This window comes from Nyctereutes procyonoides, unplaced genomic scaffold (assembly GCF_905146905.1).
Source record: "Nyctereutes procyonoides isolate TBG_1078 unplaced genomic scaffold, NYPRO_anot_genome, whole genome shotgun sequence".
Taxonomy (NCBI): Eukaryota; Metazoa; Chordata; class Mammalia; order Carnivora; family Canidae; genus Nyctereutes; species Nyctereutes procyonoides.
Genome location: NW_026575052.1, coordinates 16,248,563 through 16,263,973, shown reverse-complemented (window position 1 = coordinate 16,263,973; position 15,411 = coordinate 16,248,563). Strand labels below are relative to the sequence as shown.

Here is a 15,411-nt window from a genome sequence, read left to right as displayed (position 1 = left end):
AGGAGGGTGCGCTTGGCTCGGCTGGCGCTGCTCCCCCTTTAACAGGAGGCGGCGCGCGTCGCCCCCGCCCCCCGCCCCTTCTCCCGCGGCTCCTCGCGCCCGGCCTGGCGCGCGCCCCCTCTCGGGCCCAGCCCGCGCAGGCGCCGCGTCCCACCTCGGCCGTCACTCGGCCCGGCGCGCGCTGCGGGCAGCGGCCGGAGCGGCCGGAGGAACCGGGGTTGGCGGCGGCGGCGGCGGCAGTGGCGGCAGTGGCGGCGGCGGCGCTCGGAGACCGAGGATGCGGCGCCGGCTTTTGGAGCCTGGGGCTGCGGCCGCCGCCCGCGAATAGGAGGCGGCGCGCGGCGCGGGCGGTGCTCGGGGCGGGGGAGCGGGGAGCGGGGGGGCGGCGCGGCGAGGAGGCGGCGGCAGGAGCCCGCGCCCGGCCCGGCGCCCGCCCGCCCCGCGCTGCTCCGCGGCGCCTTTTCTGCACCCGCCGCTCCGCGGAGCGGGAGCCTCGGCCCCTCGGCGCCGCTGCCGCGAGCCGCCCCGCGCCCGGCCAGGCCCCCGCCTTAGGGATGGCAAACTTGCGCCCCGTGGCTGCCTCCGCCAGCGCCGGCCCCCGCTCCTGCTGCTGACGGCGCCCAGGTGAGTGCTCGGTCCCAGACCTCGACCCGGCCCCGCACCGAGCCCTCCCGGCGCGGTCCCGAGTTTCCGCACCGGCCCGGACTCGGGGCGCTCCCCCAGCCCGTCTCTGTTGAATCCTCCCTCTCCCGAACTGAGTTCTTTCAGCATCTACCCACTCCCATCTCTTTGGGAACTTCCAAGCCTGGGGCCGAGGCCCCTTTCATCGGTGGTGAGTCCCTTGATCATCCACTTCCCTTTCCCCATTTCTGCTAAAGCCCTCCCCCACAATCCTGACCCAGACCTTACCCCCATTACTGTCTCGAGTCTCTTCCTATCTTAGCCTGGATCCTGGCAGTGCGCCCCCCACCTTGATTAGAGCCCCTTTCTCCAACCTGCAGCTCGACTGTGCCTTCCCCCTGTATCCCCCCTCCTCGTCTGGATGCCGGACCCTGCTCCTCCCCTCCACTTCATCTCTGCCTGGAGTCCTTCCTGTCCCCATCCACGTCTGCCCCTAGTTCCTGCCTTTCCCCGCGCCAGTACCGCGACCATGCTTCGCTTCTTATTTCTGTCCCGATGCATCCTCCCCCATATCTGCCTGGAGTCTCTCTATCCCTCGCGAATCTCTGCTGCAAGTCTCCTCCCCCTCAGCCTGGACTTGGGGCCGTGTCCCCCGGGTCGGCTTCGAGCCCCCTCCTCTTGGGCCAGGATCTCCACCGGCCCTGCATCCCTGGCTCCCGTGTCCATCTTTGGTCGGAGTCTGTCCATCCCCCATCCTTCTCTTCCCACCCCTGGGGCATAGAGCCGGGCACCAAACGCACCCTCCCGCAGCCCCGGGGGCTGGCATGATAGGGCGGGGGCGGGGGGGGTTGTAGGTTGTGAAGTTGGAGGCCACTCCCGCAGTCAGCTCGGTCCGAGGGAAGTCCTCTGCGCCGCGGCCGGTGCAGAGCGGGCGAAGGGTCTGGTGCCCGCGGGGGGAGGGGCTCCCGGGCCGGAGATACTGCCCGCCTGCCCGCCTTGCCAGCTGCCGGCCGGGCCCCTGGGCGTCCTCTGGCGCCCCCTGCCCGCAGCTCTGGACCCGCCGCCCCTTTTCCTCCCGCGGGTAACCCCGGGTTTCCGCAGCCAGAGCAGCAGCGGCGGCTGCGGGACTGGCGCTGGGAAGTCCCTGGGGAAGAGGAGGCTGGCGGGCGAGGCCGGGTGCCCCCTTGTGCTAGCCGCGGGGGAACAGTCCTGGTTGTCGGGCCATATGCTCTGGGGGTAGTGTAGGGTGGGGTGGGGTGGGGGGTGGGGTGGGGTGGAGTGGAGGGCTCATCCCAGCAGTTATTTGGGAGCCCTTTGAGCTATCAGGGATAGACCAACAGGACTAGTCCCTGGATTTGAGGTGGTCTGGATGGGCTTATTTGGGCTTGGGCAGGTGTCCTCAGGGAGCCTCTGTCTACCCTATGGCAGTTTCCACTAGGTGGGGTATGGGGGCAAAGGTGGGCTCATCTGGTCTGGGCATGGCTTAGGAGATGGGGGAGTCCACCTGGCCCTGGGACAGCAGGCACCTGGGGAGTGCCCCCCTTTTGCTGCCATAGGGGTCAGTGTGGACTCTGTACAGGGTGTGCCGATGGCGGTGGTGGTGAGGCTTGAGGGAAGGTCTTCCCTGGACTGAGATGGACAGAGTTTCCCCCTCTTCTTCCTCTTCTGACTCCCCTCCCCCATCACTCTTCAGAAAGGCATAGGTCTAGCCTGGGGTGGGTGTATGTGGTAGGCATTTCTGTAACCCAAAGTGAGGTCCCAGCTGGTCTCTGCCCTCTTTTCTCCCTCTCAACACCCAGGTAATGGAGCTGAGTAAGTAGTAGCTTCTGGTTAGATGAGCTGGGTTCAAAAGCTGTGTGACCTGGCAGGCTACATAACCTTTCTGAGCCTCAGTTGGCCCTCTATAAAATGGGTCAGGATAAAATGCCTCATATAGTTGCTGGGAGAATGAAATTAGATTGTTAGGTGTTTGGCACCTAGTAACGCTAAACAGTGATTGGTTTATTGGGCTGTTTGTCTTCAAGGCCAAGGTCAGGCCCCCCTCCCAGCTATTCCTATTCCCAGAGGAGAAGTACAGAATGGGTTTTAGTGACTTCACCCTAACCCCCCAGGATAATAAAGCCAGACAACACCTTCAGCAACCAGAGTGGGTCGAGGGAGCCTGTGACTGTCAGCCTCTCCCCTCCCTCACCCATCCTTCATCATCCCCCTGGACTGCTCTGGGATCAGCTCTGGCCAGAGGGGCATCAGTGAAAACCAGGCCAAGGTCTCTGAGGTCCTGGTTCAAGTATAGAGGCTGGGCAGGTAAGATCAATGCAGGGAAGAAACCCAAGTCAAGGTGCCCAAAGGTAGGCTTGCCTGAAAGAGGGGCCCGAGGTAGGAAATGAGCCACAGAGGAGCACATGGTGCACAGAGGAACCTCTTACCTCTCCCCAGGAGGTCAGACGCCATCAGGAACTTTCCAGGACAGTTAGTGCTCCAGGTCAGAGTTAGGGGGCGCCCCCGCCTAAGGGCCCCAAGAGTTTGAAGAAACCTGGCTCTGCCGGGATTGGCTTGGTGAAGGGTGGGTAAGGGGGAGAGAGAGGGCTCGAATGTGTGGCGTTCTGCTGCTGGAAGTCCTCTGGGCAGGGTGGCTGGGCCTGGGTCCCACCGGGGAGTGGCAGCCTCCCAGCCTCCAGTCTGCCGGGCAGCCCTGACATTGGGGAACAAAAGCTTTCGGTTCCTGTAGCAACGGCTCCAGCTGCTGCAAAGTTCCGGGGAGGCGGGCGGAGGGCGGCTGAGTCACCGCCCCCTCCCCCGCCACCCTCGCGGCCCCGCCCCCGCCCCCCAAGTCTCCCTCCTCGTGGTGGGGGTGGGGGGCTTCCCCGGGCGGAAGACCCCTGAGCTGGAAGAGGAGTGGCCCTCTCTGCCAGGTGGAGAAGGCGGGGCCGCCCTCGGGGGTGGGGGGGGAGCCCCCTGCCTCGGTCCTGCCCACCAGCTCCAGGAGCTGGATGGAGGTGTGCACCCTCCTGGGTACCAGAGCTCCGGGAGAGGGGTCCTTGGGGATCGGGCCACCCGGCCAGTGCATGGGCAGGGGACCCGAAGGCCCCGGGTGGGGGGTCCCCGCCCGCGTGTCGGCCCGGGCTGGGCCCCGCAGCGAGCGCCGGGGAGGCGGAGGGTGAGTGACGGGCGGGCGAATTGGAGCTGCCAGGTGGATAAACGCGACCGACGTGCGCACCGCCGCGCCCCCTCCCCCACCGCCGCCCCTCCCCCGCCCGCGGCCCGGGCTCCCCGCGCTCCGCCACCCGCGCCGCTGCTTCCAGCGCAAGGGGCGCCGCTGCTCCCAGCGCAAGGGGTGCAAGGGGCTCGATCCCCGGGATCCCGGAGACCCAGACCGAGCCCTGAAGTGCCCCCCTCCGTCCCCCCGTCTTGTCCCTGCCAGCTGCTGCAAAAGCCTCCGATTCCCTCCTCAGTGCAGGAGGGGAGTCCGGGGCCCGCCAGGCCTGCAGGGTCTGGGAGGAACGGGGTCTCCGTGTACTTGGGCATAGGGTGGGATTCTCAGGTCTGCTGGTGGGTGTGGGAGTCGGGGGGATCTCTGAGACTGGGATTATGCCAACCCCCAGCTCACCCATCTCAGCCCATTGAAGTCCTGAGGCAGGAGGCCTTTAGATTATCCTCTCCATTAACCTCGCGACCCAGGAAGTTCTTCCTCAGAGCTGAGCTCCATACCTATCCTCTCCAGCTCTGGTGCATGTTTCTGAGCTTTACTGGGCTTGGAGGTGGCAGAGACATTTCCAGGGTTCAGCCCAAAGGGCCCAGAGATAGCGGCGGACCTCAGCGGGAAATCGGGAGAGTTTGTGAGGTTCTGGGAAGGAGGGAAGGAGGGGAAGGGACCATGTGCGTGCTCTGCTCTGCCTGCACCAGGCTTGGTGCAGGGAACTCACTGGGAGGCTGAATGAAAAGATAGGAGCAGTCCTGAGAGCAGGGATCATGGTGTCTATTCCACAGTCCGGGAGCCTGAGGCTCAGGGAGGGTGATCAAGGCTAATAAACACCTGGGCTGCCTGTGAGGTTAGGATCCTTCCAGGCCCCCTCCCAGGAGAGTCTCTCTCTGACTTAGCTTGGAATCGAGCTTTTTGCCTTATTTTATGGATGGGGGAATGATATATATATATATATATATATAAAAGGTCCCCCCCCCCAAGGTCTTATGTCCCAGCAGGAACCACCAGGGTCATACATACCCAGGGTGAAATTCCCGAATTGGTGTGAAGGGAGTGTCTGAAGGAGATTGAGTGCAGGAGGGGGCTTGGGCAGGATTTAGAGGTGGCTCTAAAGAGGTACAGAAGCCAGGCTGTGGCTCTGGGAATCTGGACTTAGCGCTTCTTGGCGGGTCGGGGCTACGGAGGAGGGAGCAGCTGAGGCCCAGGAGGTGGGATTGGGAGGGGTGTTCTGAGCTCCCAGCTTCAGGAGCACACAAAGGAAGGAACAGTAAGTCAGATCCTGCCTGACACTTAGCTGTCATATGCTAAGTCTCAAAGAACCTGTGTGTGTTCACACGAGAGTACATTTGCATCTCTGCATGTGTACAAGTGTCTGGCTGGCTCTTTACACTTTGTCCATGTGAGAGCCTAAACCCTTGTGTGCATGTGAATTCACACATCTGTGGCTTCACTCATCTATGTGTGTGTTTGTATATGTGTATCTGTTCACATATAGAATGCCGGTGACACCTGTCTTTGCGTGTGTCTATGCATATGTGCTTTTGTGTGCATGCCTGCACAGCACAGTGGTGTTCAAGCCTCTGTGTGTATGTAGATTCCCCACCCTGCTCTAAGTGGGGGAGGCAAGACCAGTTATAATGAGCCCCCACCTCCCTCTGCTGAGCTGCAGCTATGGCCTGAATTTTGCAGCCTGCTTAAAAATAATTGGGGGCAGCGGGGGGATTGGATGTCACTCATCATCAGCTACTGGCTTCCCTGGTGCCGCAGCAGGCTGGGTGGGCTGAACAGTTTGGGACAGGCATGATATGGAGCAGGGAAGGCCAGGGGTCTTGTGTCCTGTTTTTCAGTTCTGGTGGGAGCAAGGGAGACACAGCCTGTTCTGACTTCTGCTGAATAACTCCAGACAGGTCTCAGAGGACGGTGGGGTGGCTCCTTCCCAGTCAATGAACCTGCCTGGAGCTTGTCCCCCCCAACCCCCCTTACCACTATGGCTGGGGAGGGGCAAGTGTGGGATCTGGGGCAGTGAGGAGTTCCATGGAAGCTGTACAGGAATTGGAATTCTGGGGTTCTAATTCCTGCCCTCCCACCACAACCCAACCCCTCCAGCCACTGTTGAGGCTCTTGAAAAGCCAAGGGGAAATCTGTGCCTGGGGAGCCTCTGGGTCTTGGGAAAATCCAGCCATACCTGTGAATTATCCTCTCTGTGATTCAGTTCCCAGAGCTAATGGCTTGTCCATCTGTCCTGAAGCCTGGGCAAGGGAAGGGGACAGAGCAAGAGGCTATTGGTGGATAAGTGGGAACCCCAGGCTGAGGCCTCAGGTCCCGGGTTCCAGTCCCAGCTGGACTACTCTTGTGTGATCTTGAGCAGGTCGCCTCCCCTTTCGGAGCCTCATCTTTTCTCCTCTAATGTGGAGCAGCCAGGCTCTAGGGGCCCATTCAGTGCTGTGAGCTGTGCTGTCGCAACGGAGGAGGGAGGCAGTGTGGATCACCTCGGGGGCAGGACTGGAAGCAGGTGCCAGGCTCTGCTCTCTGGGCAGCTAGGGTGGGAGTGTCTCTGTCCTGGCCTGGTGGGTGGGAGGGCAGCTTTTGTCCCCTTGGGCCTGACCGCCCTGTGTGGCTGTCAGGGTATGGCCAAGGTCCTCGCTGTTGCCCACACCCGGAGTACATTCACACCTGCTGGGAGTTCGGCTTTAGGGCAGCACTTTGCAGGGAGGGAGACATCAGTGAACTCTGGGCTCCGCTCCTAGGAGCTTAAAGACTCCTGAGATGAGTGAGCTAGCCCTGGGGAGAGAGCCGGGGATAGAGTGGTAACTGGGGCTAGGGACCTTCGGGCAAGGGCTGTGAGCTGGGGGATGGCTTGGTGGCCTCACTACGGGGAGCAGGCTGCAAGCCAGGCCTTGGATGGTAACCCTGTGGCAGGAAGGGAAGAGGGATTAAGGGCAATACTGCACCCATTTTGCAGATACCTCCCACTCCCCATTTCCACAGCCGTGGTACACATGACGTTCATACTTGCGACGCCCTCCAGGGGCATGGATCAGGTTGTGCGCAGTCCCTGGCACACCGGTGGTAGCTCCTCCCCTTTCTCACCCACTCAGTAAAGCAAGCGAGTGAGAATGACATCGTTCTGGGAATAACCTTGAATTGCTCTGATTTATAAAAAAGCAAATCGTTGTCAAACATTGCTCCTTTGACAATTACCGCTGGATTACACGTGACACGCCTCACAGCTGATCACGATACACTGCGACTTAGGGCAAAGGTTCTGGAGCATTCAAGCTGGGTGGCGGGGATGAGGCTAGATCCACGTGTCAGGCCGGGTGCCTGTGGCTGGTGGGACCCACCGAGGAATCAGAGGGTGACAGACATGACAGCTGATGTTTCTCACGGGCTCATGGAGTCAGGCTCTCTTCCGTGCCTTCATCCTACAGGTGAGGTGACTGAGGCTCTGAGCAGTCGAGTCCCTTATTTGTCTAAGATCACACAGGTGGGCGTGGGGGACTTCAGAGTCTTAACCACGAGGCCCACTCCCTGCAGCGAGCAACAGGAGACTTAGAGCCCGTGCTCACAGTGCCCGGGACTGCTGACCACCATCTCTCTCCGCAGGGCAAGGGACATAGGATGACCCCAGCCTGTCCCCTCTTACTATCTGTGATTCTGTCCCTGCGCCTGGCCGCCGCCTTCGACCCTGCCCCCAGCGCCTGCTCCGCCCTGGCCTCGGGCGTGCTCTACGGGGCCTTTTCACTGCAGGACCTCTTTCCCACCATCGCCTCAGGCTGCTCCTGGACCCTGGAGAACCCTGACCCCACCAAGTACTCCCTCTACCTGCGCTTCAACCGCCAGGAGCAGGTGTGCACTCACTTTGCCCCCCGTCTGCTGCCCCTGGACCACTACCTGGTCAACTTCACCTGCCTGCGGCCTAGCCCAGAGGAGGCCGGGGCCCAGGCCGAGGCAGAGGCGGGGCGGCCAGAGGAGGAGGAGGAGGCGGCAGCGGCGGGGCTAGAACTGTGCGGCGGCTCGGGCCCCTTCACCTTCCTGCACTTCGACAAGAACTTCGTGCAGCTGTGCCTGTCGGCAGAGCCCTCAGAGGCCCCGCGCCTGCTGGCGCCGGCCGCCCTGGCCTTCCGCTTCGTCGAGGTCTTGCTCATCAACAACAACAACTCCAGCCAGTTCACCTGTGGCGTGCTCTGCCGCTGGAGCGAAGAGTGTGGCCGCGCTGCCGGCAGGGCCTGTGGCTTCGCCCAGCCAGGCTGCAGCTGCCCCGGGGAGGCGGCGGGGGCTGGTCCCGCCACCACCACGCCTCCAGGCCCTCCTGCTGCCCACACTCTGTCCAATGCCCTGGTGCCTGGGGGCCCGGCCCCACCTGCTGAGGCCGATTTGCATTCAGGGAGCAGCAATGACCTGTTTACGACTGAGATGAGATATGGTGAGTCTGGGCAGGGCCCTGGTGGGGTGGGTGTGTCCGGGGGGCTCTGAGGGTGCCCAAGAGTCTTGGCAGATCCTCAGGCCATTCGTGTGGTCCTTTGCCCCCATCCCCCCCATCTCCAGCTCTGTCCCAATGTTGGGGTCCCTGAAGTGGATCTGAGTTAGACCTTCCTCTTGAGGGGTTTGTAGTCTTGGTGGGGTAGTGGGGGACAGAGACCAGACAGTGCAGTGTGGCGAACCCAGGGAGAGGACTCCCCACCTTGGGCAATCAAGGAAGACTTCCTGAAGGAAGCGATACAGGAGCCGAGATCTGAAGGGCAAGTAGAAGCCAGCCAAGCCAAAGAAGTGATGAGGGCATTCCAGGCAGAGGGAGCAGTGCAAACAAAGGCCCCAAGCTGGGAGTGACTGTGGCAGGTTCTGGCACTGCAAGTTGACAAGTTTGCCTGGAGGCTGGAGAGTAGACAGGGAGCAGGGATGTGTTCCTGTCCACATGGGTCAGTGATTTTTGGCAGTGGCCCCAGGGTCAGGGCAGAGGGAGGTGCAGAAGAATGTGCCTGGGTGAAGAGGCCCAGGCTTCGAGGCTGCCTTGGAGGGCTGGGCTGGCTCAGCTCCCAGCATCCCCTGTCTCCCCCTCTGGGCCCCTGTCTTCTGGGACCGAAGCTGCCAGCTGCTAGAGCTTCCTGCTGACTGGGCAAAAGCTCCGCGAGCCCTTGAGTCCTGCCTGCTCTTGCTCCCACCCCAGCTCCCTCACCACAGCCACCCTCTGCCTACCCTCCTTCTTGCAGCCCCTCATCTGGATCCTGTGTGTGGGCTGGTGACTGGCCAGGGGGCTTGGCAGGGAGTGGGCTGGGAGAGAGGCAGATCCAGGATACAGTCCCCAGCTCTGCTACTAAAAGGGAGTTCCCTTCCCTCTCTGGGCCTCAGTTTCTTTATTTGTGGTAACAGGTGTTGGCCTACCATCATGAGGATGTCATGCAGGGATGGAAGTTGCAAGAGGCATCTAGATCTGCCTGAGAGTATTTACAGGGAGGCAAGGGGTCTTGTGTGAGGGCCGCTAGGAGTATTGGAGTATGACCTTTCCCCACCTCTGCTTTGGAGGTCAGAGCCCTCGAGTTGGGCACTGCCTTTGACCGTTCCCTTGAGTGGATCCCATTTTGTTGGCATCAGTTTCTTCATCTGTAAAATGGGGAGATATCTCTGAATCAATTAGAGGGGCTAGTTGTCATGACAGTGGCGTCTCCCAATGCAGTGGGGGAGGGGAGGGGCTCCTCAGCCTCCCCCAGGAGACACCTGGCACCATGCCTATCCATGGCAAGTGCCCAGTGGCCTTGCTCTAGCCTCTCCACCTGGCAGTTTGGCCTTTAACATTGGTCGATGAAGCCGTCCGAGTGACAGCCAGGCCGTGGGCAGGTTACGGGCCCTGGAGGCTGGCCTGGGATTTAGTGCCTGCAGGAAGAAATTGAATTTCACTTCTTTGTCGAACATCGGCGGAGAGCGCCAGGCGTATATCAGGAGGTTTATTGGCTCTTCCTGCCTGGCGGCCACTGCCTATCACTCTGTGGGGGCCTCCCCCATTGTGCTCAGCAGAGGGCAGGCTCTTTTGTCTGGCTTTCCCTGTGGTCCATCGGTCCAGTGGTCCGCAGTGGACGAAGGAAGGCTCTGCCCTCATGGGCGGGCACCATCTGGGCAGACTGCCATGTGGAGCACAGAGCCAGGAGCAGCCAGCTGGGCTTGGTGAAAGCCGGAAGCAGGAGTTGATTGGTAGTCAGGGTGTCTTTGGGGGTCAGAGAGGGCTGGTGATGGGAAGGCCACCAGGGTCCCCATCATCATCACAGCCTCTGCAGGGGCCCCTGGATCTGAGGATGGGTGGAGATTGGATGCTGACTGTGCCTAGGCATGAGGCCTGGTATCATCTCTGAGCAGGGAGCCCCAGGCTCCCAGCTGTTCCACGCCTGACCTCTGCTCATGCCCCTTGTCCTGCTTGGCGTGTTTTCAGGCTGCTCCATGGGGTTGCCTGCAGGGAGGGCCCTCGTGGGGCATTGCAGGGGGTGATATGGCATCAGTCATCCTAAGTGGGCTTGCACAGCACACTGGTGCCCAGACTTCCTTCCTCTCCCCTGGCAGGCAAGGCACTTTTCCTCTCTGCCATCTCTTCCCTTCTGCCCAATCTCTTAGGGGCAAGAGACAATGGACATATGGCTCAGTCTCTTGTATGTGGCAAGGGGCATCTGAGGGCCAGGGCATCATCAGGGCTCAGGGCACTTTGTGCCTGGTGGCAGCACCACCCCCTCCCCACTGGGCTGGCTGGACACATATACCAGCTACAGGAGAACTGGTTCACACATGGAAATGCCAGATTGAGAATAAGATCGGTGGAGAAGGGGAAGAGTAAGCCCCTCGTGCCAGCCCCCCTCTGCCAGGTGGCACAGCAGGGGAGCGATGCTTCCCTTCTCTGGGATGCCCTGAGTAGGATGAATGGCAAGGCCAGGTGGAGCGGGGCTGGGTCGATACTGGAAGAGCCATGAGGCCGGGAGCTGCTGGGCAGTGCCGGAGCGGAGTGCCTGGGCCTGCCTCAGAGCCGAGTGCATTTGACAAGAGGGTACAGGCGCCTGTTAATTTCACGCAAACTGCCTTTGATAGATCTCTTGTTATTTTTGGTGAGTTGAGCCATAAATTTGTGCCATCTTGCTGCCGCAATCTGTTAAGTGGGGAGAGAGGAAGAAAGAGAAGGCAGGCAGGAAGGAGCTCAGCGGATGCTGGCCGAGGCCGGGGCAGGAAACGGGTGGAAGAGGTAGTGGCTGCCACCCTGCAGTTCCTGCCCACTGACCCTCCAGTCCCGATGAGGCACTGGCCAGGAGGGATGGCTGTGCAGAGTGACACCCGGGGGAAGGTGGCTTTCGCTCTGGCAAGCCTCCCCTTCCTCTCCCACACCGCGCAGCCTCCTCAGAGACACTGTCCCATCCTTGGCTGGTTGCCGCTAACCCACCTCCCCATCCTCCAGGCTCCATTCCTGAGGCAAGTGTTCAGATCCCCACTCTGCCGCTGCGGCTGTGTGACTTGGATGGGGGGCTGCCCCACGGGGGCCTCACTTCCCTGATCCAGCCCCCATACTCCCCATAGTGGCCCAGACTCTTGAGCCTGGCATTCTGGCCCCATCCCAGACCCAGCTGCACCTGCTAGTCAACCTTCCCTCTGATTCTGTCCTGCCCTTGACTGGGGCTCCTCACTGGCCCCCGAACCCCTGCCTTTGCTTGGGCTGTCCCTCTCACCTGGAATGCCCTTTGCCCTTAGTTATCCAGAACTTCCCATTCTTCTCAGTGCTGCTCAAACCCTATTTTCTTCTAGGAAACTAGTACTACCTTCCCAACCTAGTCCTCAATTGGTCTCTCTCCTCCCAGCACTCAGGCCCTGCTGTCCTCTTTTCACCAGCCTTGTCTGCTGGAAGTGCAGCCTTACCTGCTTGCAGGGGTCGGGGGGTGCTCAGACATTGGGGAGGCCAGGCTTCTCTCAGGGCAGGAGCAGGAGGGTGATACATTTCCTAGAAGGTCCTTCCAGCCCAGATCCGGGCTGCTGGAGCTCTGTGTGCTCCATCACAGGATGGGGAGTTGGGCCCAGATTCCTGAGACATCTCAGCAGGACGGAGTCCCAGGCCACCCCTCACACACATCTTCATGTCTATTGGAGTGGAGTTTGTGCCAGGCCTTGGGTCGGCTCTGGGTAAATGAACTCCAAGGTGAACTAGACACACCTTCTGCCCTCTGATGGGTGAGGGTGACCACTAGTGTACAGTGGTCAAGGCCACAGGCCAATGTCGCCCAGCCCTGGGTTCAGTTCCCAACCCCACCACTGACTAGCTGTGTGACTATGGGAAAGTTCCTTCACCTCTACTTTATCACCTGTAAAATGGGGCTGCTAGAGCTATTCATAGAGTAATAGGAAGATTAAGCAAGAGAATATGGGTCAGTGCTTAGCACGGTGCCTGGCAGGTGGTAAATCCCTAATAAATTGTTGCATGTTGTCATAATTTTAATGCAGTGGGCATGATGTGTCAGATGTCGAGGGAGGAGGAAGAAGAGGGGATTTTAACACGAAGGGGTGGGGAGGCAATCTAAAGAAGGTGATTCTGAGTTGGGTTTTGAGGATTAAATAAGAATCATTAGCCCATGAAATTTTTTTTTAATTGAACTGCTTCTGAAATTTGATATATTTGGAAGAAATTTCATATCATAAATGGAAAAAGAGTATCAGTTATTTGAAATAGAAAATAACAGGAGAGACAACCATAGTGAAAACTAAACGACATTAGTAAATTCTAGCTAGATGCTCGTCTCCTCTCAGTTTGTTAGAGAAATGAGCACGTGCTGGGGATGTGTTAAGGCTCAGACGGCACAGAGACTTTATCTTGCATGCATTTGGAAGAATTAAAAAAAGTAGAGCAACCATATAATTTATCATCTAAACGGGGACATTTTTGAGCTTTTAAAGCAGGGGAAGGGGTCCTATTAATTACATCAGGGCAGGCACAAACTAGACTACCCCAGGCAGATTGACAGGAAGTCGTCCTGATTAAGAGAGACTTGGAAGGGGGAACTGCCTTAGTCCATGATCCAGGGTTATTTAATGGCACGTTTGTGAGCCACCCCAAATCATTTCCTACCACTTACTTTGGGAAACCCCGCAGGAGGAAGCAGCCCATGCAAGGACATGGAGGTGTGAGCATGTGAGTGAGTACAGGGAGATCTAGTAGACTGGTATTACTGGGCAGTAGCCTTGGTGGTGGGAGATGGGGCCAAGGCTCTGACTGCCATCCCCAGACACTGGGACCCTGCCCCATTGACCAAAGGACTTAAGGCAGCAAGAGGTTGGGTGTGGAGGAGGCCCGATGAGTCAGATGTGATCCTGCTGTCCAGGAGCTCCTGGCCGCATGGAGGAGGTGACAGGGACCCAGCTTGCTCTGTTGAGAGGCTGGGCAGATAGGCCAGCAGCTTGGGGGAGGATGTCATTGGAGGGGAACTGGCATTCTGGCTGGGCACCTGGTCCCCTAGGGATACCCTGTTGCATTGGACTGGAGATAGAGCTTGGGAGGTTCAAAGCCATCTCCCTGTGCCCCTGCCCCCTGGCGTTCTGATACACTGCTAGGGGTGGGAAGCCATGGAGGCGCACGACAGAGCCATGTTTTAAGGGGATCTGTTGGTGCCTACTCAGGGCTCCGGGGCCAGCCTCAGGGAGGATGTAGAGAGCCCTGGGAGGGATGACTGCTTTGTAAATCGCACTGCTCTCCCCGTGGAAGTGATGATTATGGTGGTTATTTTTAACACATTCATGACAAAGGAGGCCGAGGGGGCTGCACTTTGTGGAGTTTGGGGGCAGGGTCTACAAAGCGTGGCGTAGCAGGTTTCTTCAGTCCTGTTTATTTTTTTTATTTTTTATTTTTTAAAGATTTTATTTATTTATTCATGAGCGAAACAGAGAGAGAGACAGAGAGAGAGAGAGAGAGAGAGAGGCAGAGACACAGGCAGAGGGAGCAGCAGGCTCCATGCAGGGAGCCTGAAGTGGGACTTGATCCCTGGTCTCTAAGATCACACCCTGGGCTGCAGGCGGTGCTAAGCTGCTGCACCACCGGGGCTGCCCTGCAGTCCTGTTTAGATGGCAGAGGGCCTGGGCCCACCCTGCCTGCCAGTGCCAGGGGGGAACCAGAGTGGCCCCTGTGTGATTGGGGTAGAGGAATCCTCAGGGATATCTGGTCCATGTCTGCTGAATGCCTGTCTTCTGTCTAGATGCTCAGAGCTAGGCCCTCTGTACAAGAGAGGATTGAGATCCTCACACAGTGCCCACAAGAGGGACGAGCCCAGGATACTCATAGCTACAGAGGGAGGCAGCCTAGGGTCTCAGCCACAGAAGAGACCAGTATAGCCAAACTCCTGGCTAGTCAGCCTAGGAAGCCTTCCTGGAGGAGGCAGCATTTAACATGTAGAAGGTTGGCAGATTGAGGTGGAGGAGGGGCATTCCAAGGGAGAGGAAACACCAATGGCAGAGAGGAAAGTGTGTTGATAACAAGAAGGAGGTGGCACTCCCTTTGTATGGAGAGCTTATCATATTCAGGTGGTCCATATCTTGTTTCACTTCATTCTAAACCTGTGGTAGGATGTATCATTTTTATTTTCAGTTGAAGATTTTTAAGCTCAGAGAGGTTGGGCAGCTTGCCCAGGGGCACACAGCAAGACTGTGGCAGAATTGGGAATCACATCTGCATATGCCTGGCCCTTAAATCTCCGTCCCTCCTGCTGGCCCACATGACCTTGCAGTGTGCTTAGCTGCCTGGTGGGAAGAGGAAACAGGACTAGAGAGGTCAACAGGGGCCCACGCATGCCAGGCTCAGAGGTTTGCATGGGTAGCAGTGGGGAGCCACTGAAAGTTCCTTAGCAGGGGAGTGTGTGTGGCTTCAGCTGGGCTCCCAGAGGATCATGCTGGAGGCTACAGAAGAGAATCAGGCTCATGGGTGGGGAGTGAGGAGTGGGTGTGCAAAGGAACAATTAGATGGTGGTGTGAAAACAGAATAACACTAGCAAGCGTGTGGAGCTTTGAGGGGTATAAAATGACTGCAGGTCCCGTGGGAATTAAGAAAGGTGTCTCTGAGGAGGTCTAAGTTGGACTGTGTTTTGTTAGAGCCCATGCAGTTCAGTGGAGCGAGCGTGGCCTCTGGAGGAGTCTGGCAGGCCGGATTCGAGTGCTGCTCAGCCCTGCCCAGGATGAGGCCTCGGGGCCTCCGTCCTCATTAGTAACGGGGGAGAACCCATCCTTGTGAGGATGAGATGAGGGGATGTAGAGTGCCTGGTGACTGGCAAGCAGAGGTGGAGCAGTAAGCGTTACCTTATTCGCAACAGAACAGAAAGGTTATGAGGTCATCAGGGGTTGAGCAGGGAAGTGAGTCCCAGGCAGCAGGTGGGTCCTGCCCACTGCGGGCTCCCAGGGGGGGAAAGCTGATAGGCTGCAGGACTGTGAGCAGCCGAACCCCGGGTCCTCCAAGCTCAGGAGTTCTGGGTGTGCTCGCACCCGTTCCTGGACCCCTTCTTGCCCTGTTGGCTCAGCGGCCTCCTAGATTCCCCCAGCTGTGGGCCTGCACATGGGATGTGCTGAGTACGTGTGGTTTCCATAGGTGACTC

At 59.1% G+C, this 15,411-nt stretch overlaps 1 protein-coding gene across 13 annotated transcripts in view; it reads left to right on the top strand.

The window, feature by feature from the left end:
- The first annotated feature begins 434 nt into the window (after positions 1 to 434).
- The window catches only part of ADGRB2 (adhesion G protein-coupled receptor B2), a 35,929-nt gene continuing 20,952 nt past the window's right edge, over positions 435 to 15,411 (top strand). For 12 of the 13 annotated variants that reach the window (XM_055332628.1, XM_055332627.1, XM_055332626.1 and 9 more), the window contains exons 1-2: positions 435 to 624; positions 7,430 to 8,249. In XM_055332628.1, coding sequence (XP_055188603.1) covers positions 7,445 to 8,249 — 805 coding nt within the window. In that variant the 5' untranslated portion in view covers positions 435 to 624; positions 7,430 to 7,444. Of the gene's footprint in view, positions 625 to 7,429; positions 8,250 to 15,411 lie in introns of those variants that run through there. The other variant, XM_055332629.1, reaches the window with a different exon arrangement.